We start from the raw sequence: 25,742 nt of genomic DNA, 5'->3' as shown, positions 1-25,742 counted from the left end.
GGCGTCGCCAACAAGTAACCAACTAGTCAACACTAAGTCACCCACGTTTTTCCTGCTTATATCATCTATCTTCCATGTTTTGGCCCACACCCCAAGGCTTGGTTGGTTTGTAATTTATAATAACATAAAACCATATACATATTTTTCTAAATATAAACGCCTAATTTCAATTTTTATTTGTTGGCTTGGCAGTATCTTCTTTAATGTAAACGTCCAAGGGTTGGTAGGTTCACGTCATTTTAATTTAAAATGAGATAACATAAATACTTGCTTTTTTTAAAGAAATTGTGATCATCAATAGAATAATAAATAATAAGAGTATAAAATTACAATAAAAATTTACTATAAATTAATACATAATGTCATGTCTTTAGAATAATTTCAAAAAAGTTAAAAAGGCAAACGGGCACTAATTGTAACATTGAAAGAATTCAGAGGCGAATCTAGAAGAATTGGCAGAGGTCCTAGCCCCCTCTAAAATGAAAAATTACAATTTAAGCTATTTAAAATTTTTTAAAATTTTAAATTAGTAAAGGTAAAATTATACTTTGCCTCCTAAAATTATAAAAAATTAATTTAATCCTTTAAAAATTATAAAGATATAGACTATTAAAAATTAAAATTTCATTTCGGCCCCCTTAAAAAAATTTTTGGCTTCGTTCTTGGAAGAATCTAGAGAAAAAAAATGTGTCAACTTAATCAAACCACTTATATTTGTATTATAGCCTCTTCATCACCAAATCAATCATGATAAAACCCTTTGAGAATAATTCTGCATAAATCTCATATTATCCTTACATTAATAAATCTCATATGAAAACATAAGTAAAAATGAAAACACACTTACTTTTGAACAAAACATTATAAAAAATGATAATATAAATTTAAATTTAAAACAAAATAAAAATGATGAAAAAGTCATGAAAAATAATGAGCCGAAGGTCCACGGCCCGGCTGCCGAAACAAAATTTAATCTAAAAAAAGTTGACGGCTAGGGTTTTTCACCACGAATAAATATTTTTCTAAATACATACTTTGTTTATAGGCCTAGTTGGCAATATATTTGTATCGTCGCTCACATCAATTTCAGTGACGGGTGTGTTTCCATGAAATTGATCTCATCCGAACAATCCGGCGCTAGCCGGGAATGAAGGAGCCATTTTCACTTTGACTTTGTTTTATGGTTTCCCCTTCCACACGTATACCTATATATTTTTCTTACTAACGCTTGAGTCTTTTTGATCTTCTATCTCCTCCCTCCTCCCCACCCATAATTTCTTAATTTGTTTTTACTGGGGATCGGATCGTAATGGTCTCCGAAGATTTTAGCTTCCCGAAAATCACCAATCCTTTGCCTCAATTCACCTCTTTACCATCGTTATGGCGTGTAACTTCCTTGGTATATCCCGAATATGGAGATAATAATGAAGAAGAAGAAGAAGAACCGATGAGAAGCAAGAACTTCTCCGTCTCCTGCTTATCATCGGAAAGTGAAGCGAACAAGAGAGACGGTGAAGACAGGGAGAAAATGGACATGCTGTGGGAGGAATTCAACGAAGAACTCAAACGTGCCTCTTCTTTGCGCAGCCGGAAAGAGGTGAAGGCGGCCATGAACAGTGGGGCGGGGATGATGATTTACCCCAAGAAACAGAGTAAGATCAGCTTGTTGGCGGTGATGAAGACCTTGAAGATCAAGATCTTTTACCTTGGCAACTTGGTTTTAAAGAACTAATTAAACCCCTCATCATTATAAACAGGGTTTTAGTTAATGTTTCGCTTGTCGAGTAAAGGGAGGAGAGGACTTGCTCTATCTTCAAAAACTTAACTTGGGCTGGGTTTCATTCGTATCAGGTGATTCTTCTTTGGTGATTAAGCTCCTCATCATTATGCTTGTAATTCGCCTCGAAAGCGAGCTCTATATGTATATTAGAAATTTTACATATATATGCATGTATAATTATACTAAGTGTTGGTTTGGATATAGAACTAACCTCTTCATTATTATTGTTCCCGATTGACAGAATAGTTGTTTTGATCAATTGAGTTTCATGCTCCGGGCTTAAGACTGTTGGTGTATGCATGCAAATTAAGATTTAATCAGATTAATTAGAATATACATGTTATATTAAATAGTGTTATTATGAACCAACTTAATTTTTCTCTATCAACATATTTGATTCTACTTATGTTTTTCTTCTAACCACTCATATTTAGGCCAAATATTTTGGAGTCCAAATAGGAGAAAATTTACATATGATTTATTTATTTTTATTCACATTCTCAAAATCGAGACTTGTTTAATGGATATTGAAGTTCTTATTGTTTAATTTGATAAACATCTATATATGTAAAAGTATTGAATGAACAAGTTAAACCTTGTAAGAGCCAACATTATAAAATATATATGTAAGGTATTTGTATATATATAATTTTTAGTATATGTATTAATTAATATCAAAAAATATAAAATTGATATTATATAATATTACAAGGAGTGCTATAATTATTTTTAAAATTGTGCAGCAAGCATTTACCAAAATTTCCATATTCCACACTATCCTTATTCACCCAAAAAAAGAAAAAAAAAAAAAAGAAACTCTTGGTTTGAAGCAGCTGGGATATTACAATCCCTAGAGTTGAGCCATTTGCTTAACATTGATGGGATAGCATGCAGATTGAGGGCCTGAATATGCCTTTTGAGCTATAATCTTATTGAAAGCTTGGGTTGGATGGTAAGCATCCCAAAACACGTATTCATCCCTATTCGTGCATGGGATTGAAAATGGAAGACACGTTATTTGCCCTTTGTTTCTTCCAACCCCACAACACCCTTTATCCACCACTTTAAATCCTGCAATAATTAAAATAATATCTGATTTAATTAAACTAAATTTTTTATATAAGATTAAACAAATTTGTGTAAGAAGAAAGAAACAGTTAATGTTTACCGTAAGTAGCCGGGTTACCCAATATGTCATTGAAGGCTCCATATGTATTGCCATAAACAAAAATAGCCTCGGTGTAGTTACCATGATTCAACTGATCAACAAGATTCTTAAGCCGCCGGTTGAAAATTTCCACCATATCGTTCACAGCCGACACACACTTCCCCGGCGGCGCAAAGCCTTTGGCCAGCTGGTTTGGAATGCAACCGAGTGGTCCAATGGCCGCCAACAAAAATTTTCTGAGCCCCAAGTTGTATAGTGCCATTATTTGAGCATCATAGTCATTTATTAGATGTTCAGCGAAAGCTTCGGGAGTGTAAGTGGAGCTTGAGGAATAAATAGAGGGCATGAGATAATTATTGATGTAGTCATTGCTGCCGATGTTGATGACAACTAAAGACTTGGCCAAATATTGGTTCAGTGTGTCCTGCTCCATTTGGTTTCTAAGCTGGTTCAATGTGGTTTTGAAATTCTCTACCTGTTGCCTTAAGCTGAACCTGTCCCCCTGCATGGTCATTATTTCCTTTCGTTTAAAGGGGAGAAAAGAGAATCAACCTTTGAACTTATTGGATTAGAAATTACTAGATTTAGGCCACTTTCATCAAGGATCCCAGCTGCTGCTGAAGCATAGTTTACTCCGACCCTAATGTCTTGTTGGCCGGTGAAAGTTACGGTGAAGGCTGGAAGAAGCGGAAGGCCTAGCAAATCCCCTGCAAAATGGTTTTAGTAGATATATGGATGACAATGGGACAGCTATTTGAATGCATACATCTTAATTAAGAGCATTTGGATTGGTTAATTACATCGAAATAAATATAAGGTTTTCGTGATCAAACTCGCAAATTAGATCATTTCTTTTACTATAATTATCAAATTACATTTAAAATTTATGAATTGTGTAAGATTTACCACCCATAAACGCGAGTAAAACATAATATATTCTCCATTTACGCATAAGTGTCTATAAATTACTTTTTGGAAGTACCAAAATAGTAAATACCCCAAAGTTGAGAAACATTAGAGGTCTCATTTTTATGCACAAATTTGTAATTTTTTTAAAAATTTAAGATACCAAATAAATTAACTCTTAACAGGAGATAAACCACTTCTTATATTTCATATTATTTTATGTATTCTTTTATTAACAAAGGGAAGAGACACTGTAATTATCATGATAGCGCAACAATAATGAGTTTGAATATCACTAAAAAACCATACAAAAGAGAGATTATGTAGAGAAGAATGAGTACCAAGGAGATCAATGATGCTTTTACCGTTGGTGAACCTCCCCGTTGGACCCCCTTGAAAATCAATACCATAGGGAGGATAATTGGATTTTGCCAATGAACTTAAGCCGTTATTGTTCCCATTATCCACCAAGGAATCCCCCATCACAAACATCGCCGGAAACTGGCCATCACACACTGAGATTGCCACCACCAACTTGAAGGCCAAGCTCAGCCACACCAAGGCCCAGCTCATCCTTTCCATCTCGGGGTTTTATATATTTCTCCAGTGCAGCAATTGTGTGAATATAAAGATAATTCAGCGGTGAATGAGATGGAGACGATGATGCTGATTGTGTTTTAAAAGTTAAAACGGCTTTTGAATCAGCAATGATCAATTGAAAAAGAAAAAAGAGAGAGATGATGATGATGCTCATTTATCGACTCCTTTGCAGTTTTCCAGCAGTTTCTTGTCCTTTTGTCGAATCCTTTATGGCTTGCTCAGTCGGTTAGTTGAGGCTGTTTTCGGAGAGCGTTTCTTTTCATCTTTTCCAGCTTCTCCATTTTTTATATCCAACTTTATTATCATCAAATCATATTTTATATCTATATCTATATCTATATATATATATATATATATGCTTACATAATAAGTATACTAAGTTTTAGGAACCTAAGTATACTAAAAATTGTATAAAAAAGATTTGCTTATTAGGAACCTAAGGTGTGGTTGATGTTTGAATCAAATTGGATTGGTTGAATAACGAACTGGTACAGATCGAATAAATCGATTAAAAAATTTATTGAACCTATAATTGAATTGAGTTTTTTTAAAATAATTTTTAATTAGAAAAGTCGGACTGATAAATTGGTCACTTGATCGGTTCAGCCATTGGTCCGACTCAAAAAACAATTGTATGAGATCGAATTGCAAATATATTGTATGTTGTAATGTGTGTCCACAATAATTTGCGGAGTGATATGTGAGTTGTGAAAAATAAAACAAAGAAACAAATTTGCTTGCGTTAAAATTGATGAGAATATTTTGTTTTGACCAATAAATAAGGAGTTTTTATATAATATTAGGAATACAGGATAGGAGTAACATAATTCGAACCCATATCAAACGAGTGTTTAATAAGAATTTTAATCACCGCCCTATTCAAGACAAAACACAAATAAATAAGGAGTTAATCCTTCTTTTTTAAAATTCTAAATATAACTATTATACAATTACAAATATAAATAATACACATTTAAATACCTATATCAATAAAATTTGGAATGAAAATTCACATAATCAAACTGGAACTTGGGATTTCAAAGTTCTCACAAGCTAAATAAAACTACTTTCAAAAATTAAATCAAATAAAGAAACTTGTAATTAAAAAAAAAAAGAAATTATAGGTTTTCAAAACCTCACTAACATTATTAAATTATGGTACATTCTAAATAAAGTTTTAGTTGAAATCTTATTGTGAGATTTTATTAATTTATGTAAAAAAATTTAAAAGATAATATCTTTTAATCTTTTCCCAACTATGTTTGCGTTAAGTATATTCATAAAACTTTTAAAACTTGATTCAATATATTTTATATATTTTTGGTACATAGCATATTTTATATTAAGTCATTAATACCTCTTTAGAATTTAATACTAATAATGATCCAATGCATTTTCTTGAAAGAAAAAAAAAAGAACTAAGAAAAGCCTAACAGATCAATTCTGAAGCCCAACTCCAATGTTGCATAAAGTTCGTTTGTTTGAAATTTCTAAAAAGTTTAGATTAATATAACACCGATTATACATTAAAAATTATCCTCTTCACTGATACTAAAACTTGTTAAACTCCATGGATAAATGTTTGTAGAACGATGTATAACTCTTTCGAACATATTCCAAAATAAATAAATCTTATCAAAAGAGATTAAAAAAAATAGCCTATTTATTCCAACCCCTCCGTTTTGTACATTCTGAATCAACAAACTTCAAGGCAATTTAGTTTAATTGCTGCCACAAAACTCTGTAGTATGTATAAACCACACATGCTCAAAAAGGGAAAAGAAATGAAGATAATATAAATAAACACTTTTAGGGGGGAAGTGTTCAGGCTTAAAGCCTGTCTCTCTGAAAAATATCCACAGAATGTCTCTTCAACAAGTTCCATAATGGCCATGGATGCCAGCTTACATAGGAACCAAACATACACCAACCATATAGCTCATTAATCCTCATTTCCGAAGCCTGATGTGAGGGTACAGTCCCAATATATGCTCCGGCAGGAAGTCGTGCCGGGTCAGAATTCCAACAATTGGAGGCCTCTGCATTTATCAGATAAATAGCGGAAAGTTAAGATGAAATTGCCTGCATGTATATATATAAGAGGTAAGATTGGCTAACTAACTAGTTCGAGTTATTGATCCTCCTAATTCCAGGAAGGAAGCTTTTAGTTCTTACCAAAATGTATTATTTGAAGCAAAAAGGCTGACATGCAGCAAAAACATATAGAGAGCAAGAGAGACTTACCCCCTGACTCTTTGGTACCACACACATGTGCCGGAGACCTAGCTGACGGAAGAGAACTGCAGCTTTGGCAAGTGACATGGTCTCAACCACTGTGTACGGTGATGTATTGGTGATTGGATGGAGATCAACATACATGTCCATTTCCTCGTCTTTGATATCAAGATCCTCTAGTTTGACTCCCTTTCCTGACCCTGCCTTGGCGAAGTCAAATTTGGAGATTCTACGTACTACCTCATCTCCTGAAAGTGCCCTATCCCTTGAAAATATCTTTCCTTTAAGTAAAACAAGTAAATGAGATCTTAGAACAAGCCCACACAACTCGGGAGCATCTGCGAAAGGTGGTTCATCAATAACAGGGAACCCGTTATGCCCTGTAGTTTTCAAAGCATGTAATATGTTTCCGACCTTCTCAACACCAGAAAAGGTGATTAAAGGACCAGAAACAACATCTCGAGCAACTAAATGTTTCATGTACGGTTCTGCATGAGCCTCCATGTATGGCAATCCTTTTAGTTTTACTATTTGGTCATAGACCCCATGGTTGAACATATCACCCACAGTTTTCGAGATAAGGAGAACCAGCATGACAAGTGGAAGCAGCAACAGATCATTAGTGAGCTCAAGCAGTATAACACACAAGGAAACTGTCATTCTCATAGTGCCACCAAGAAAAGAAGCTGCCCCAAGGAGGGCAAACAGACCAACATCGAGTTTAGTGATCGGATCAAATAGTCTACCAATAAGGCGGCCATAGCCAGCTCCAGCCAATATGACAGGAATGAAGAGCCCAGAGGGGATAGCTATCCCATAAGTGATAACACCAAGGCAGTAAATAGCAATGAAGAAAATGAAAAGGGAGGAGATATGAAATTCTTTCGTAGTACTGGTACTCAATAGGTTACGGATAGCATCATCATTAGTATTTAGAAAGAGGGAGGCCAGATCATTGTAATGATTTGGTGGACATTGAAAGCTTTTATAGTTTCCAGATAGATCAGTGTTGGGGCAGCTTTCAGTCGTGTCAATGGGGCAAGGGATGCATGTAGCAAACCATGGCAATCCATAGGAACAGATTGATGTTAACAGGGAGATGGTAACAACAAGTAGGATCTTAACAGCAGGTCCTTTTCTGCAGAAACAGGTGAACAACTTAGGCTATAGGATTCATCAAATGTAGCACAAAGGTAAATTTTTATTCACTAGAAACTGCTACTGTAGAACCTTTACCAGTGTGTTAATCAAATTAAATAGTATAGGGCTGTCACATGAGGGACAACAGAAATTTGCTTTTTTTTTTTAAAAAAAAAAAATAGAAGAGAAGCAAACTAGTTATTACTAGTAAGCATATATTATTAATGTTGTCATGTTACTGATAATAATAGTATTACCAAACTACTTATGCTTGAGTATACCAGGAACTATGATAGATTGATTGCAGTACATACTCATTAATGATGCTGTAAGTGCGAAGGACCTTATCCACAAGATAGTTATATAAGCTTCCAAAAATGCCTCCAATAACTCCTAGAAGTATCACAGCAAGAATATCTGGCACGCTATATGCCACTTTGGCCGCACTGACATCATACATAATTAGTCCTCCTTCCCCAAACAAACCACAAGTTCCAGTAGAGCATAATTGTATGAAAGCTCTCAAAACTATAGCAACTACTGCTGTTGTGAAAAAGGTTCTCCAAAGAAGTGCACTCCTCCACCTATGGATAAGAAAAGGAAAAACACACATCATGATAGGACATGTATGTAATGTACTCAACATGAAATGCAACGTGTTCAACTAAGCATCAAGAAATAAGAATGAAATCACTAAATATTCAAGTAACATTTCAGTCAATCATTGTGATTCACACACTTCTGAGTTTCTATGTCAACATGCAATCTAATACCAGGCTTCCAAACAATTATGCAGAATGACTGCTTCATTTAGTAGAGATATCAAGTATTTCAAGTCTTGCAAGTTGAATAAATAAAACTAGAAAAAGTTACACAGCATGACTAGCATGGAAAACAATCTTCTCAGTAATGTTATGAATTATCTTTCATGCCATATGTAAAAATCTACCAGCATTATGAGAGTCTGCAAGAGAAAACAAGGGAAAAGAGAGGAGCTGTAACAAAAAAACTCATTAGTCAGAGAAATAGGGGGTACCATGATGCTGCCTCTTCAAGGGCAAAGAGTACACCGCCAACTGGAGCACGAAAGGCGGAAGCCACACCAGCAGCAGCTCCACAAGTTATCAGGTCCCGCCTATCACGATCATTTTTGAAATATCTAAGCCATCTCCAAGTCAAATGGTATTTTCGCGAACCTCCCTGTCCAATTAAAGAAGCTATGCAAGCACCTGTATGAACCATAGGCCCTTCTTTGCCGACAACAAATCCAGCAGATACACATAGGATCGAACCAAAAATCTGCCAGATATGCAATAAGAAATGAAATTATATTAAAAAAAAAAAACATACAGAAAACAGGTTCAACTTCAATCAATAAACATAAATATTAAAAATGTGTGTCCCTACAATCCAAGACTATGTTCACATGAGTAGTAAACAATTCAGTAGTCATTGATATATACAAAAGTTGCAAACCAGTATCAAAAGCACAGGAGGCAATGTTAAGGATAAAAGGCAAAAGAAGCTTGCTAAATATTGTTTAAACTACCAATGCCATTCACCTTTACAAAGAGAGTACTTGGAGCCAGTATCGAATGAGCATCCACGCCATTGAGATAGGCTTTCACTTCAGGAATACCAGAACCTGCTGCTGCTGGAGCAATATAAGCACAAAGAGCTGCAGCTGCTGCTGCCAGAGCTAAATTGCAACCAGCTAAAGCTGCAAAAGCCTTGTAGTATCTGCACTGGATCATTATATGTCTTAGTTATCGTGTGGGACTGTCAAGTAAATCCCACCTAAAAGTCTAACACTAACCACATTAGACCCGTACTAAAATTGATCAAACTGTAAGTTTTCAATAAGTTGATTACACTTGAAAATATAAAAATGCAGATCAATCTGAAATAATTGCTAGAAATTAAAGACTATTATGCAATTTATGAATTTGAACTCAAGAAGAAAATTAGAAAATAGTGGACATGCGAAGCAACCGTGCTATTCTATGTTTGGCTAAATCCATTTTCAACTACTACATCCCAACTAGTTTTCCAGCATTGAAACTACTTACAGCCAGTTCTTCACGCACATGCATCAGGACTAGTGCTGTAATGGCTGCTAAACCTATTCTTACTCCAGCTGATAACCACTTTAACATGAACCATCCATGAAATTATGAAACCAATTTGTAATTACCTTTAACCACCAATCTCTGCTAATGACCAACCATTCCTGATCCCAATTATCTCAAAACCAAATAACTTTGATGGTGCCACAGTATTAGCTAGATTCTCTCGTGTCTTAAATATATCAACAAGGTACATGAAATGCCTGCCTTGAAAGAAAAAGCATTCATGAAGTCCATTAGTTCTTCTTAGTCTTGTTATATGGAGGAAACTTTTTCCCACTTTTTCCTCTTCTTTTTCAATCTTAAAGATGAAGTTCAATTATCCTCTTCCAATGATAGAGCCACAAATATTTTCAAAATCTGACTTACATGAAAAACCAAAATATGTTGACCTTTAGAACACTGATAAATAACTAAACTAATCTGCTGGTTTAACTATAAACTGGAAAAAGTAATAACTACTAACATCTAATTAGAGGTTTCAAGACCATATGAGGATTTCATCATACATATTCAAGGCAGTTCGAGTGGTCAAATAATAACAAGTTTTCACATTAGTGTAGCATTTTCTGATATTTAAGAACATATGAGGATGTCATCATACATATGCAAGGTAGTGATGTGAAGAAAAACCAAAATATGCAAAACTAGAAGTTAAGGAGTAGTTTTGGATCACTTTGGTCATTTGCAGATCTGAATTTGCCTGACAGAAAAATGTAAATAATCTAATTGTCCAAGTAGAAAGCATTACGGGCTGTGAATGGATCAATGATCGGTATTCCCCAGAAAGCGAGAAAGCAGAACAAAATTACAAGATAGCATAAGCAATTCACAAAATGGCTAAGGAATCAAGGCTTATTACTTAGAAAAATTTAGAAGTTGCAGCAATAGTAAAGCTGGCTTACTTGTGCTCGAGCATGAGTTTTGTGGTCATTAGCAGCTTGAACCCAGAAATATTCTCAACTGCTATATTGTTAAAGATCCCAACAAGTCCAGTGCCGAGGCCTATAATAAGTGCAAATGCCCATTTAAGCAGAACATACTGAAATATTTGGATCGTCCTCCTTGATCTCCAGTCCTGCTTGAATAATTCATTTTCTATAATCCTGTTCAAACAAATATATATATATATAAAACAAAGATTGGTAGCTAAGACAAATTATTCAACAACAATTTAAACATAACTAATCCATAAAAAAGTAGTAAAATTACATATTTTTTAAGAATGTTAATGTGTGGAGTAGTAGCAATCAATACCAATACATAAACACACACACACGATTGAACAAGTAGCAAAGACAACAAGATCATAGTTGATCTTTTCATCACGGTACTTGAGGCTGCTATAAATCAAAGCATGTCACTCTTTTGCAACAAATTGCATCACTATTAGCATTGCTGACCGTTGATTACCAAAAAAAAAAAAAAAACATCAACAAAGAAACACAATCCGAGCGTGTATAGCAAGAGAGATAGGTACAGCGCTTAGATCATAAAGCTGAGGACTTAGAGCTTACTCATAATCAAGGCTCTCAACGGGACAAGCATTGGCACCCACAATAGCGATCTGGGACGTGGTGTTGTGTCTCTTAGTCAACAGGGGTTGACTGTAGATCCTATCCTCCATGTCCTTCCCGTAGTAGCATTCAATATCACCTTCCTCATTCGCTACTTTATTTTCTTGGTCCATCACTATTATTTAACAAACACTTCTCTTTCCTTATTTTACCTGCACTCCGATCATGAAAATGGTAATATATATATATATATATATATATATATATATATTCATTCCAGAACTCAATTTTCAAAACCAAATCCCCAAAAGAAACACCCAATTCATTTCTCATATCTGGACTTTCAAAAAAAGCTCATCATACATGAGATACTAACACAGAAAACATAAAGAAAAGAGAGGGGGCAAAAAACATACCCTTGCCTTTCCTAGTCCTTGGGGGTGGAAAAGAAACACAGATTTGTTCAGTGAATCCTGAGAGCAGAGTTTAATTGTTGTACTTTGCAGAGAAAAGGAGAGGCCAAAATCCAGAGAGAAGCAATACAACCAAAAAAAAATGAAAAAAGAGTTGAACTGACAAAATCCTATATGATTGGATTGAGATTAAGATAAAAAAAAAGTACTTCAAACAATATTCACATAAATAAAAATTGACGCACCCGATTCTTTACTTGTAAATCAACACCACATGTACCATCTTTCTTTATATTTTTTAACAATTTCCGCCCTGCCCAATCAATTATAGCCGATAATAATCAATTTTATATCAGTAATTAAAAAATATAATTATAATTTACAAATCAATTCGAAATCATTTCCATTAGAAATATTACTTTAAAATAATTTTAATTAAACTAATAAATACCAATATTAAGACATTTTGTCTTTTTATTATTTTGTCTAAGAAGAGGTTATTCATAACTAGTATATATCTTTATTTTTTGTAAATATGATTTTAATAGTAATTTCATTCCCTCAGTGTGATAATTATTAATTAACTTGTGATGGTATTTTTTTAAGAGATGGTAAAATTAATAAGGTAATAAAGCTAAATATGGTATATATGAAATTTAATATTGAACATATCATATATGGTTGTTTATAGAAAGAAATATGAGTTGTTAATTTTTTTGACTTGTTATGCATTATTATTGTATTCACATGCGAGGTGGGAATAGACAGGTGTCATCAATCAAATGATAAATGGTGGAAATTGATAAATAAATAAATAAATAAAGAGAAAAATAAACTTATGAAGCTTTAAAGAAGGGGGGAACGGCGGAATTACAAAATGGAACGATAGGATAAATATAGTTTGAGTCTCACTGGATGTTTTTTTTTTTTAAGGTTTAATGATAAATTTGATCATTAATGTTTGTATGTTTTATCAAAATGATCCTAATTGTATTTTTGAGTTTTTTTTTGCTATCAAACTTTGCTTCTTCTTTTTTTAATTTGTGTTTTCTAATATATTTAATGAATAAATTTAAGGTTTCAATCTTTCTTTCTTTTTTAAAATGTCTCAATCTTTTATACGTTTATTTACCGAGAGGTTTTTCTATTGAGTTAAATCTTTTTTATTTTCTTTAAATTAAGAGTTATTTTTAATTTGATGTATTAATTATTCATTTTATTATTTTTTACATGTAATTATCTTATAGGATCGTTCTTGGGTAGTATCTCACGAAACAACTATGGACTCCAGAATTTAACCCCTTCAAGCCTTTCCCAGTAACATTATGGTTTGGGTTCAGCTACCTGGTCTATCTGGTTATCTTCATAAACAGCGTATCTTGGAGGAAATCGGAAGTTTGATAGGTAAAGTTACTAAACTGGATTTTCAAACGAATAAGGGTGATAAGAGGGAAATTTGCCTAGATGGTAGTGTGTATTGACTTGGGAAAGCCCTCGGTCTCTCAGATCCTAGTCAACGATGTGGTTCAAAGGGTCGTGTTTGAATCACTTCCATCAGTATGTTTCTCCTATGGCAAGTTCAACCATTTGTAGAATTTATGTCCTGGTTCTGGCGTAGCAAATGACATTGAGATAGGTACGGATGTGGCAACGATAGCCTCATCGGAGAAGAACAAGGTAGCGGAGCTGACGAAGGCCTTTGGGCCATGGATGCTCGTTGAACAGAAGTCTCGACGTAACCCAATGCCACGTCAAAACCTTGATAAAGAAACGACCAAAAATGATGTTGTTATTCTAAATGAAATCAAGATAACCAAGGAAATGGCACTAGTAGCAGATTTATAGAAAGTAATTTAAAAAAAAAAAAGAGTTTTTTTTAAAGAGAGAAATTAAGAGTTTGTAACACCCCTAATCCTTATCCATCGCCGGAATAGAGTTACGGAGCATTACTACATTTTACAAACTGATTTGAGAATATTTCATCATCTTTATTATACAGATCAAGAATCATTCATATTATACTCATATTGTTCATTAGATAGGCCCTCGAGGCCCAAAATACAAGCCCGTATGGCTCACACAGCCTGGTGACATGCCCGTGCCTTAGGCCGTATGGGCATTAGATGTGAGGCACACGATCATATCCCAGTCCGTGTTCAAATTAGGGTAGCTACTGACTTGGGTCACACGGCCAGACTACACGCCTGTGTCTCTGCCCGTGTGGACGAAAATAGGTCATTTTAAGGCCACTTTTCTCACCGTTTTTGACATCAACCTACATACAATATTTCAATACATCAAATAGCCCCAATCAAACAATCAACACAAGCCAAAAATTATGTTTTTAAACATAATATAACATCACAAACTCAATAACCTAAACTCACCAAAATAACTTTATTTATTGATTTACTAAAATCTATTACTAAATACATACATACTAACATATATATATATATATATATATATATATATATATGTATGTGTGTGTGTGTGTGTGTGTGTGTGTGTCATTCACAACCATGCTTCAAATTTAATTATTTTTCCACACCAACCCTATACTTGTCATATAAAACATAAAATGTACAACAAAAATCTACCGGAGCAATTTGGATAGTGTGACCCAATGTGTTGATCTGATCCTCTGAACTTATTGATAATCTACAAAGAATATTTAAACAACACATGTAAGCTTAATGAAGCTTAGTAATTTTATTAGGTTAAACATTGATCTTACCGAACTTAATATAATAAACTAAATTGTAAATAAATCATACATTCTCCCTGTCAAGCACAACATAAATCAATGAACATACTTCCATCAGATCAATAACATTATTAATCAATATATTTTTCAATTCATTCACACAAGTCTTTTGTCAATTCTTACTGAATCAAGGAATGACTTACAGATGTGAGTATATCATATTACTTATGCCATAGTCCAACTATGGTCTTACACATGTATTGCTATGGCCCAGCCATGATCTTACATTCGTAGTGTCATAACCCAGTTATAGTCTTATCATCAGAATGCCATAACCCAGCTATGGTCTTATATTTAATCATTGCCATGGTCCAACTATGGTCTTACGTTCATAGTGTCATAACCCAGTTATGGTTTTATCTGTCAATTCATCATTTACATTAATGCCATAGTCCAGCTATGGTCTTAGATATAAACATGCCATGGTCTAATTGAATTAGAATTGAAATATGTGCTAATTAATGAATAACTTTACATTTTAGAGCAAGAACCTGTAGATCAACGAGAAAAAAGGAAATTAGAAGAATAGTCTCAAACTACTACAAATTCAACAAATCTACCCCCTGTAAGTTTATATGGTTAAACTTTAAGATTTATTTATTACATTGGTGAATGTTATTATGTATTTATTCATATCTAATGTTGAAAATAAAATTATCGTTGAATTATGAAATTGAAATAAATGTTCAAAACGAGTGGAACGCAGAATTGAGTACATTCGTTCTGTAGCAAATGACAAATTGACGGATAAGATCATGGTTAGACCATGGCTAGACCATGGCATGTTTATATGAAAGACGATAACTGAGAAATTAAGACCATTTTGACAAAACATGCATAGTTAAATAATTTTACTTAGAATGTTCTGAATAATTATATATATATATATATATATATAGATATATATATATTTAAACCAGTTATAATTGAATTTCTAATAGCTAATAAAATGGAGTAATCTATTACTACCGTAACACATAATGATTTACAACACGTTTACTTAATTATTGATAATGATATGATAATTTAGGGAGAAATTTTTAACTGGTTTGAAATTTTTCATATATTTTTAAATTATATTTTAAAATTTAAAAATAAATAAACGAGTCAGATGACAAGATTTCAATTGAAGGGTTAAAATTTTTCAATTTATGTACAGATTTAGTACCCTAAAACTATTTATTAATTTCATTACAACCAATTAGTAATTTAAATTTTGTTTCAAATCTGCATAATCGTGTCGCTAATTAAAATCTTGACAAAATTATTTTTCTAATTAATGGCTAAGATTTGATTTGATATGTGGATAAAAAATAAGATTTGATTTGATATCCCTTAGTTAAATTGATTAAGGGTTGGTCTGGATGGACAGTGGGATGCGGTTTGATGCGATACGATGTGTTTAGCTTATTTTTTGTCTTACGCTATAATATTTAATCTCACTATCACCATTATTTTTATATTAATCGCAGATAAATACACCGCCCATCTAAACTAACCTTAAGTTATTCATTTATTAAAACCGATGTCTATTATTTGTTTAAAATGCCTTTTTCTAATTATTTTTATTCCTTTTTAACATAAAAACATATTAAATTGAGATTGCATTACTATGCTTTTATAGCTTCTCCCACGTCCATCTATTGCAATTGAAATCAATCCATCCATTCACTAAATTGTTTACAAACTCAAGGATTTAAATATAATTATTTATAATTACATAAAAATAATATATTTAGGTAACTATTGTAATTATGAGTCACAACAAATTGGGTGAAATTGAAACACCCTAATTATATTTTCTGATTTTGGGGAGAGAGTGTAAAAATCAAAGTAATTATACAGGTAATTATACTCAAATATAATTTTAAAAAAAGAAATCATTTAGTACAATACCAATGGGGTTTTTAGGCTCCACAAGCAAGTTCAGGGAGTTGATAAATATCTTGCAATAGTATAATAAAAAAAGACACATGTCAACTTTATAAAATTGCTTGTGGAATAAAAAAAAAGTAAACACTCACCCTTTTAAAAATATTTTTATTTAAGTTACAAAATTTATATTATAAGCAAATACATATAAGTGCTTTGGATGGTTATGGAAAAATTTCTTATATTATAGATTCTAAAATATATATTATAAAAAAATTGTGTATTTTATAAAGTTATAATAAAAATTATATTATTTAAATCCTAAAATTTTCTAAAGTTGATACTATTTTTTTTGTTATAAAAGTGTTATAATATATTTATTTATAAAAAATTATGGCTAAATATAGACATAACTTATTTATGTACCATTGCTATGTGTTGTAAAAATAATATATCTATTCATAAAGAATATTTATAACTTATTTATAAAAAATAATTTTTGAGATTATGAACAAAATTATATTATTTACAATAAGCGTTATGAAGATTTTAGACAATTTATAAAACATTTTTATAAAAAATTATATTATTTTTACTTAATTTACATCTCATAAAAGGGATTTAACCTAATATAAGTCTTTTGCAAATTAAGTTTATATGTGTTTTTATAATTAAAGTTATAACCTATTTGGTTTGTGAACTCAAATATTTCAAGGTTGATACTAATGATGCAAATAAAAAAGGTTTTCTTACGCAATATCATAGGGTATGATATCATTTGAGAGAGCAATATTATACAATAACACTACAAACAACTCGTGAATTCTTTAATTTTAGATTTTTGAGGCTTCGAAATATGATTGAGAAGATATTTGTTGTTTACAAATATATATATATATATATATATTCTCATATTAACAACGTCACCTTAGTATAACATAAAATTCAAGGTTGGATCGTACTAGCATATTGCATATTTCACAACTTCAATCAAATGGGGAATTGAGACAACTCATATTTCATAGAGTACATGGAAGAAATAAATATTGATAATTTAATGTTTTAGATTCAAATCCCATTATTTTTATCATGTGTGTATAATTTTTAAAATTTATCAAAATATAAAAATAATTTTAAAATAATATTTATTACATCATAAAAATAAACTTTTAAAAATTACAATAGAATTTAGATCTAGTTAATAATTTTAATTGCGGTGGTTTTGATAAAAAAATTGTTTTATATTTTAAATTTTTACATATTTTTCAAACACATTTATGCTTATTTGACATTTCAATCAAGTTTGTATGTTCATTTGATTTTTCTTCCAATTCTTTTTATTTTTATTAGGTCAATTATTTTTCCCTTTAAATCAAAATTATGATAATTTAGCTTTTGAAATTTCACAATTCAAATTTTATAATAATTAGTTCGAGATTAGTAATTATATATGTTCAGTTATTAATTTACTATAATTTCTAAGGTGAGATTTTATTATAATAATATCTCATGAGATTTTTTTAAATTAATAGTTGTTATTAAAGATATAAATGAAGAGATTATAACCGTTTGATCAAAGTCATGTCAAAATTAAGAAATTATATTGGTGACCTGAAAATGTTAGATCAATTATTGAATATATTATTTTTATCTGAAACCAATTTTTCTTCTATTTTAGTATTGAAATTAGTTGAATTGATTAAAATGTAGATTCATATTTTTAATACAAACCCTACCAGACATAATTAATGATGGATTAATATTAAATTTTCTCTTTTATTTCAATCGGTAATTTTAAAATTTCATAAAATTTCATTATAATAAAAATTTAAATACATGTCGAAAAGATTTTGGGGTTAAATCAAACTTTTGTTGATTTTGAAGTTTTTGTTAACATTAAATTTAGGGTTGAAATTTATCAAACATTTGACCATTTAAAAAATGTGATTTAATTGCATTAAAAATTGTGTTGAATTTTTCAACGCAATCAATTCAAAGCGTAGCGAAATTTTCATACAAAGTTTGAGAGCACGTGAGTTCACGAATTTGATATATTTATTATTTTCTCTAAGTATTGTTCTTTATGTCAATTTTGGTTTTAACTAAATTATTGTTATTATTTATTATGAAAAAGTGTGGAGAAATATACAGATAATTGAAGAAAGAAATTAAAAAATATTTCTCAATAATTTTTCTTATAGACAAATCGCTGTATTATTCTAAACTAGACAAAAGAAAATGCCTCTATTAATAAAAGTACTTTAATAACCAAAAAATGTTTAACTGAATATAAAGTAAATAAATTTTCATTTTAAAATAAATATTTTCTTATTTAAAGCAATTTAGATTGTACTGCTATATGTCTATTGTACGGTTCATCATTATAGTTTAGGGTTGTTTTTCAACAATATCGTCTTTAAAATTTGAATTTATACTCTCTTTTGAAAATGTAATCCATCTTACCACTATACTTAATATTTGTTAAATATTAAGAAATTTATTTAGACTTTTAAATAGAATAAAAGTGATTTAGTAGCTTATCTTTGATAAATAATAAGTTACTTTTTTCGGTAGTAAATAGCAGCATAAAAACAATTACAAAGTTAGAAAAACACTATTAAAGGACATTAGGTGTATGAGCACGATTAGCATGCACTAATCCTTGAATTAAAATGGGAAGGTCTTCAAACAATCATAAGCTAAAGGACATTAGGTGTATGAGCACGATTAGCATGCACTAATCCCTGAATTAAAATAGAAGGGTCTTCAAACAACCACTAGCTGGCATAACTAAAACTAGTGATCTTGATAATGTGATTGGCAACTTCATTTTGGGACCTAAGAATATGGCGAATTCGGACTTTTCAATTTTTATAAAGTAATTGATGGATAAGATATAACTCTACCGTCTTACTATTAGCAACACCCCCAGCTAAGAGAGTCTCCAATAATAACGCATTAAACCAACTCTCTAAATCCATCTCCCATATTATGATTAGCTCATTTCTCAAAAAAAAAAAATCTTATTTGATAATATACCATTAAAAGGTTAATACTCAATATTCACACATTTAAAGGAACAATCAAGAGAGTTAAAACAATGTATTAATCTTAATCACTTTGAATATTTTACAAATAAATTGATGAAATAAATATAAAATATTATATATAGATAAATTAATTAAAACTATATAATCAGGTTTTATATATAGTAAATAAATAAAATCCTAAACCCACCATAATATATAATTCAGAGAAAAGAAAAAGCTATAGAAAAACTTATAAATAAAAAAAAAAATATATTTTAGCAATTAAAAATTGGTGCATATTTGATATGGCCATAAATGAGTGTATTGTCATTGTTGTATTGGCATGGGAGAAGGAATAAATAGTTGTCATGAAAAGGAAAAGAAATTAACTTTGGGTATTGGAATAAAAGTAACTTGCGTTTTATTGGAGAACTCTGTTCATATAACTACAACCGCATAACCTCTTTTAAGGTTTCAGCCTAATTTTATTTTGGTTGACGATAATAGTTAAGTAAAAAGATTTCACTAACGCTTCTTTTAGTTTTTTGTTCATCATTTGCTAGTTCAAGATTTATTTAATTCCACACAAGGAAATTTGAAAATTAATCGAAATCAAATATTTTTGTATGTAATTATTATTACTTTTTATAATTTTAAAATTTCAAATCAAAAATAATATGTGTTTAAATGTGCTCGAATCTATATATTTTTTATTGTTAGACTAATAATAGTGTTAATAAAATTTATATTAAAACATATTTACACAAATTAAAATTAATAATTTAATTTATTTATTTTATATAATTTGGCTTTAGATGGTAAGATGGAAAATAGATGAAGATGAAATCATTTTTAAAGAAAATATCTTCTCATTTATTGTTTGGTATGGCTAAAAATTGTAAGGAAAGAAAAAATTTAGAAAAAAAAGCACATAAATTTGAGGACTCAAAGCAGCTTTTGTTTAAAATATATTATTAATTTTAAAAATTATTTTCAAATACATACATATTTATACATTGTTATAAAATTTGTTTGACTTTATAATAAGATTTGTCATTCAATCCGTAATGTTTTTTAATCGATAATTTAACTGATTAAATTGGTGATTTAATGGCTAACCACCAATCCATTTTTCAACATTAGCTAATAATAATATTTAATTCCACAATGAGAATTATAAAGTTTTCACGTGCATTTTGTAACAACAAATTGGATGTACAAGTGCAATAATTAAATGGTTAAAATGTGCTTTAAGTCCCTATACTATTTATTACAACATATTATTTTTCTACACAAGTCATAATTATCAAGTAATTATTTTATTTCAAAATATCATATTAACAAATTTAATAGAATAATTTTAACAATAATAATAATTGGACCTGAAAATTGAAATATGAAAAGTAAATAGACTAAATTCTTAGACATAAAAATAGAGTGACTAATTTTCAAATACATGAAGAGTATAAGGATTAGAAACTTATTTTAACCCAATAAAATTTACAACCTTCTAAATAAGAAAACTAAATTTCAAACTTTATAAAAGATCAAGGACTGGCTACAGAATTAAACCCTTTTTGTTTTGCTTATGCATAGTTCCTTGAAGGTTGAATAAATTAAGGAGTGGTTCCGCATAAACAATTAATTATACTAAGCGTCGGTAGAGCTTAATACTTTGTCACGAATCGCCTTATTTGAAATTTCCCATCTAACGGTCAGCCACGTACTCGAGGAGTCACGGTAAGTTGCGTGTCTTTTTTTTATTTTTTATTTATCAGATGCAACTTGCGTGTCTCACTCAACTTTAGCTACTACCCATGTTGAAGTGTCACGTTTCTGTTGCGTGTCCCAATTAACTTTTGAAAATTTTTAATTAATGAATTTTAACTTTATACTTATAAAATAAATATTAATTATATTAAATATAAAAATTTTAAAATAATATTTAATATTTATAGGTACCTATTAATCGGATCAATAGTTTGTATATAGAGTAAAATGCCTAAGTTGTTAGTACTAATTAAAATATATTATATTTATGTTTTAAAGTTTTATTACAAAATTTTGTAATATTTTAGAAATTTTATGATTGAATACGTAAAAATAAAATAATATAAATATATAACTTTTAGAAGATTTATAGTTTGTGTTTTAATCCATATAAGTTAATAATAAAAACATAATATTTAAAATATGGAACCCTTTCTCATCTAATTAGAACGAATTGTTAACATAAGGATATTGGTTGAAAAGGTGCATCTTCACACCTTTATTCTAGTACATACTCTCTTCTTGTTTGGCTTAAGAAGCCTAAATATTAGGTTTTTGCTCAACCATCATATCTTCAAGTTCATATAATTTATAAGAAATATATTAAGAAGATCCCTTAAAAAGGCCCATTAATCTGTCATATCTAGTAATTCATTCATATAAATCATTTAAATTAAATTTAATAATACTTTAAAATGATACTCGTGACCTTACAATTGCACATAAACTCAATGAATGAGTCCCATGTTGGAGATTACTTTTCCTTATAAATACCTTCCTGACCTCAAATAAAAAGGAAAGATTAACTTCACCCTACAAAAAATTTCACCTGTTTCGATTTTATTGACTAATGCTGTACAGAAATGTTTAAGCTTAAAAGTGTCTCAGGTCATGCATTTATTCTTGTAGACCACAACCTTTTTTCTAGAAAGGGAAAAAGACAGTATTGTTGGTGGGGTGAGGGGCCCTAAAATGTAAGATATTACATTTTATTCTATTCAAAAATAATAAAATTACGCCTTCAACATTTAAAAAATATATAATTTAATCTTAATCTAAAACAATTCACCAATCATAAATCTAGGAAAAATATTAAAATTAAATATGCAATCGTATGAAATTTAATTTGAAACAAAATGTTTTACCCCGCATATTAAATTTATTATTAGGTTAATATAAAATATAGACAAATTTTATTTATTAATGTTTAGATGAGTTTGAAAAAATCAGGTATTTTTATGGAGATTATTTTAATAATTGGAGTAATCGAGTTGTATCATTAGGATGACTTTTTAAAAAAAATTTAAAACATAATCTATCTAATTACATAAAAGTAATGCGAAAAGAAAAAACACTTTTGCCTTGTCGGTTTCTAGGTAAACTAATATTGCCATAGGAGGAAGATAAAAAATTTAAGTCTTTTTTTTAAACTAAAGTTAGTTTAGTTAAGTAATCCGTAACTTAATTTTATTTTCTAAATATGTAATATAATTTTTTTATATAAAAAATATTAAATTCGTTTCATTCAGATTAAATAATTGGATTTGTATTCAGGGGCGAAACTAAGGGGGTTAGCAATGAGCCCCTATCCCTCTTAAAATGTAAGTTTATTCTTTTGATCTTTAAAATTTTTTAAAAATTATAAATTAGTAAAGGTAAAATTATACTTTAACTTCTTAAAATTATAAAATATTGATTTAATTATTTACAAATTATAAAAATATAAACTATAAAAAATTAAAATTTTATCCAATCTCTCTAAATATTTATTCTGGTATCGCTACCATGACCTTTTGAAGTGTTTGTAAAGGCATTGTTGTTTCCAGAAAATGCCTTCACGCGTAATAAATGTATTCGGATTTCCCACTAATATCTTTCAAGAAAAAAAAAAATTGTGATTGTTTGCAACCATGGGTTGAAACAGGGGAAGGTAGTGGTGATCACAACATTTATGGCCAGATTGATATGTGCCAACTAAAAAGGCTTATGAAGATATGGAAAACAATAAATACAAATAAATAATAACCTTAATATCAATTATACATTTGAAATTGAATTTAAAAAATTTAAAACATTTAACATTATCCATCAAACCCAAATTAAGACATTACTATTATACGTTTAAGAATTCTAGTTTTTCTTTTTAACGTATAAAAGTTTTCAAATTAAAAATAATAATAAATTATTTTTTAATCAATTAGGTACTTAAACTTTTAAAATGTATTAAAAGGCCCTTAACCATTTTCAAAAAAGCAATCAAGCCTCTGATTATTTTTTATACTCAATTAGGTACTTAAATTATAAATGCATTAAAAGACTATTTAATCATTAACTTTAATAGTTGACCATTAAAGTTAGCTGCCTCTAATTTTTTCGATTAAAGCCACTCGGGTCACAAACATGGCGTGACATGTAGAAAAATATAAAAAGTAAAAATAAATAAAAATTATTAAAATTATTAAATTTTAATAAAACAATATAAAATTTTAAAAATAAAATCGTAAAAAATTATAAAATATTGTAATTTTTTTATAAAAATCATAAAAAATTATAAAATGTATCAAAAACCCTTTAACTATTAATTTTAATCATTAACCGTTAAAGTTAATGACCTCTAGTTTTTTTCTGTTAAAGCTATTATGTGTCGCAACATAGTATGACATGTGGTGAAAATGGTAAAAATAAAATTAATAAAAGTTGTAGAGAAATTATAAAATGCTTCTTTTGGTACGATATTTTTTACTTAATTTTATATTTCTTTACCTTTTATAATTTTCTAACGACTTTATAAAATTTTATAATTTTTCTATATTTCTATATATATTATAATTTTTTACGATTTTTATAAAATTTTATAATTTTAAATAATTTTATAATTTTTCTTCTAATTTTTAATAAAATTTAAATATTTTATTAAAATTTAATTATTTTATAACTTTTAGTGATTTTTATTTTTATCATTTTTGCCATATTTCACGCTATGGTTGTAACATGTGGTGAATTTAATTGAAAATTATTAGGTGTGGTTCAAGTACCCAATTGAGTGAAAAGAAAAAAAGAGTTTAATTGCTTTTCTGAAAAAGTTTGAAGGCCTTTTTGATATATTTTGAAAGTTCAAGTATTCAATTTAGTGCAAAAATAAAAACAGGAACTTAATTGTTTTTTTAAAAAAATTTAAAGGTCTTTCTAATATATTGTGAAAGTTATGAGTGACAGAAAACACAGGGTTTTTTTTTTTTTTTTTTACACCCTTAAATTTTGTTTTCTTCATTGTCTTAGGGTAGGTTTTGAGTTTTCCACTGGGCCATTCTTTCCGAGCCTTATATAATGGATTTGGGCCAAAGTATTAATTTATGATCTAATAAATCAAGCAGACTGACTTTCCCTGTTCTCTTTATTAGAATCGGAACACTAATCTATTTTTAATGTCAACAATAATTTTAAAGCGAAAATAATGGATACAATTACGGTGGTAGGGGTTGTTGTAAAGTTGACATAAAAAAAATCAATGATGAATTCCTATGTAACCACCCATGCTCTCTCTCAAATTGTGATGACTCAAAGGCTAATTATTTAATTAATGAATTTTTCATTATACTTTTATTTGATTTTAATATATCTAAATAACAGTTTGGTTTTGTAGTTAAAAGAAAACAGGCCCAACAAAGCTGTATTGTTGATTGACGTAGTTGGGCCAGTGTGAGGGATTTAATTGTTTGATTTTATCCCGAGTTTTTCAATATTTTTCCTCCATTACTGTTAACGTGAAATCATATTGTCCCACTAACGTGTGTTGTTGATGCTTTGAATTGAAGCCTCCTAGCGTAGCTCTAATGATAATATCCATCATTTCTGCCCAACTCCCAATTACACACTTCCTTTATCTATATCAAGCTTAATTCACTATTTAATAAATAAAAAATAAAAATAGTAAAATTCGATTTTTAATTTAAAATTTTAAATTCTGAGTTAATCGAATCAAGTTATTCAATTTTTTGAATAAACTCGAATAAATAATTCAAAATTTGAGTTCGAGTTGAATTAAATTTTACTGTTTAAATAATTCAAATCACATATTTTTGTAAATACATATTTACTTATGATTCAAGTTTATCATATTAAAGTATTTTTCTCTTATTTTGCTTTGAAATAGTTTTCAAAAATATATGTTTTCAAATTTATGTACTCTAATATACAATTAGTTATATTGTAACAATATTTAACATGTTAAACATTTTTAATTTAACTCGAAAAATTTAATTTAATTCAACTAGACTCAATTTGAAAGAATTTTAAATTAATTTAGGATGATAAAATGAACCTCATCAACTCAAAATTATTTCAGTCGAATCAATTCGGTCAAACAATCGTTACTAATATAAAGTATGAAGATTGATTTATAGCTTTATTTGATGAGTT

At 29.6% G+C, this 25,742-nt stretch overlaps 3 protein-coding genes across 3 annotated transcripts; 1 reads left to right on the top strand and 2 right to left on the bottom strand.

Annotated features, from left to right (window-relative positions):
* Window positions 1–1,033: 1,033 nt before the first annotated feature.
* Window positions 1,034–2,130, top strand: LOC108472904 (uncharacterized). Its single transcript, XM_017774466.2, has one exon. It carries the CDS (start codon window positions 1,310–1,312, stop codon window positions 1,730–1,732), a length of 423 nt encoding a protein of 140 aa, XP_017629955.1. The 5' UTR covers window positions 1,034–1,309; the 3' UTR covers window positions 1,733–2,130.
* A 345-nt stretch (window positions 2,131–2,475) lies between these two features.
* Window positions 2,476–4,762, bottom strand: LOC108472699 (GDSL esterase/lipase At5g08460-like). The gene is made up of 4 exons (XM_017774253.2): window positions 4,196–4,762; window positions 3,528–3,655; window positions 2,949–3,450; window positions 2,476–2,851 (listed from the first exon to the last, which is right to left on the bottom strand). Exons 1-4 carry the CDS (start codon window positions 4,434–4,436, stop codon window positions 2,631–2,633), a joined length of 1,092 nt encoding a protein of 363 aa, XP_017629742.1. The 5' UTR covers window positions 4,437–4,762; the 3' UTR covers window positions 2,476–2,630.
* Window positions 4,763–6,099: 1,337 nt separating this feature from the next.
* Window positions 6,100–12,377, bottom strand: LOC108473874 (chloride channel protein CLC-c-like). The gene is made up of 9 exons (XM_053022286.1): window positions 12,131–12,377; window positions 11,889–11,905; window positions 11,473–11,684; window positions 10,861–11,061; window positions 9,392–9,569; window positions 8,866–9,128; window positions 8,144–8,413; window positions 6,699–7,827; window positions 6,100–6,493 (listed from the first exon to the last, which is right to left on the bottom strand). The coding sequence occupies exons 3-9, from the start codon at window positions 11,643–11,645 to the stop codon at window positions 6,404–6,406; spliced, it is 2,304 nt and encodes a 767-aa protein (XP_052878246.1). The 5' UTR covers window positions 11,646–11,684; window positions 11,889–11,905; window positions 12,131–12,377; the 3' UTR covers window positions 6,100–6,403.
* Between the last annotated feature and the right edge of the window lie 13,365 nt (window positions 12,378–25,742).

The sequence above is a fragment of the Gossypium arboreum genome, chromosome 11 (genome assembly GCF_025698485.1).
Source record: "Gossypium arboreum isolate Shixiya-1 chromosome 11, ASM2569848v2, whole genome shotgun sequence".
In the NCBI taxonomy this organism is placed as follows: Eukaryota; Viridiplantae; Streptophyta; class Magnoliopsida; order Malvales; family Malvaceae; genus Gossypium; species Gossypium arboreum.
The sequence above is the reverse complement of the archived record's forward strand: the minus strand, read 5'-3'. Positions and strand labels throughout refer to the sequence as shown.

Coding starts and splice junctions, on each gene's coding strand:
- LOC108473874 (XM_053022286.1), bottom strand. CDS start 11,645: ATGGACCAAGAAAATAAAGTAGCGAATGAGGAAGGTGATATTGAATGC. Junction 11,062..11,472: donor GTTGAGAGCCTTGATTATGA/GTAAGCTCTAAG, acceptor TTGTTTGAACAG/GATTATAGAAAATGAATTAT. Junction 9,570..10,860: donor AAACTCATGCTCGAGCACAA/GTAAGCCAGCTT, acceptor GATCCAGTGCAG/ATACTACAAGGCTTTTGCAG.
- LOC108472699 (XM_017774253.2), bottom strand. CDS start 4,436: ATGGAAAGGATGAGCTGGGCCTTGGTGTGGCTGAGCTTGGCCTTCAAG. Junction 3,451..3,527: donor ATGAAAGTGGCCTAAATCTA/GTAATTTCTAAT, acceptor ATGACCATGCAG/GGGGACAGGTTCAGCTTAAG. Junction 2,852..2,948: donor GGGTAACCCGGCTACTTACG/GTAAACATTAAC, acceptor TAATTATTGCAG/GATTTAAAGTGGTGGATAAA.
- LOC108472904 (XM_017774466.2), top strand. CDS start 1,310: ATGGTCTCCGAAGATTTTAGCTTCCCGAAAATCACCAATCCTTTGCCT.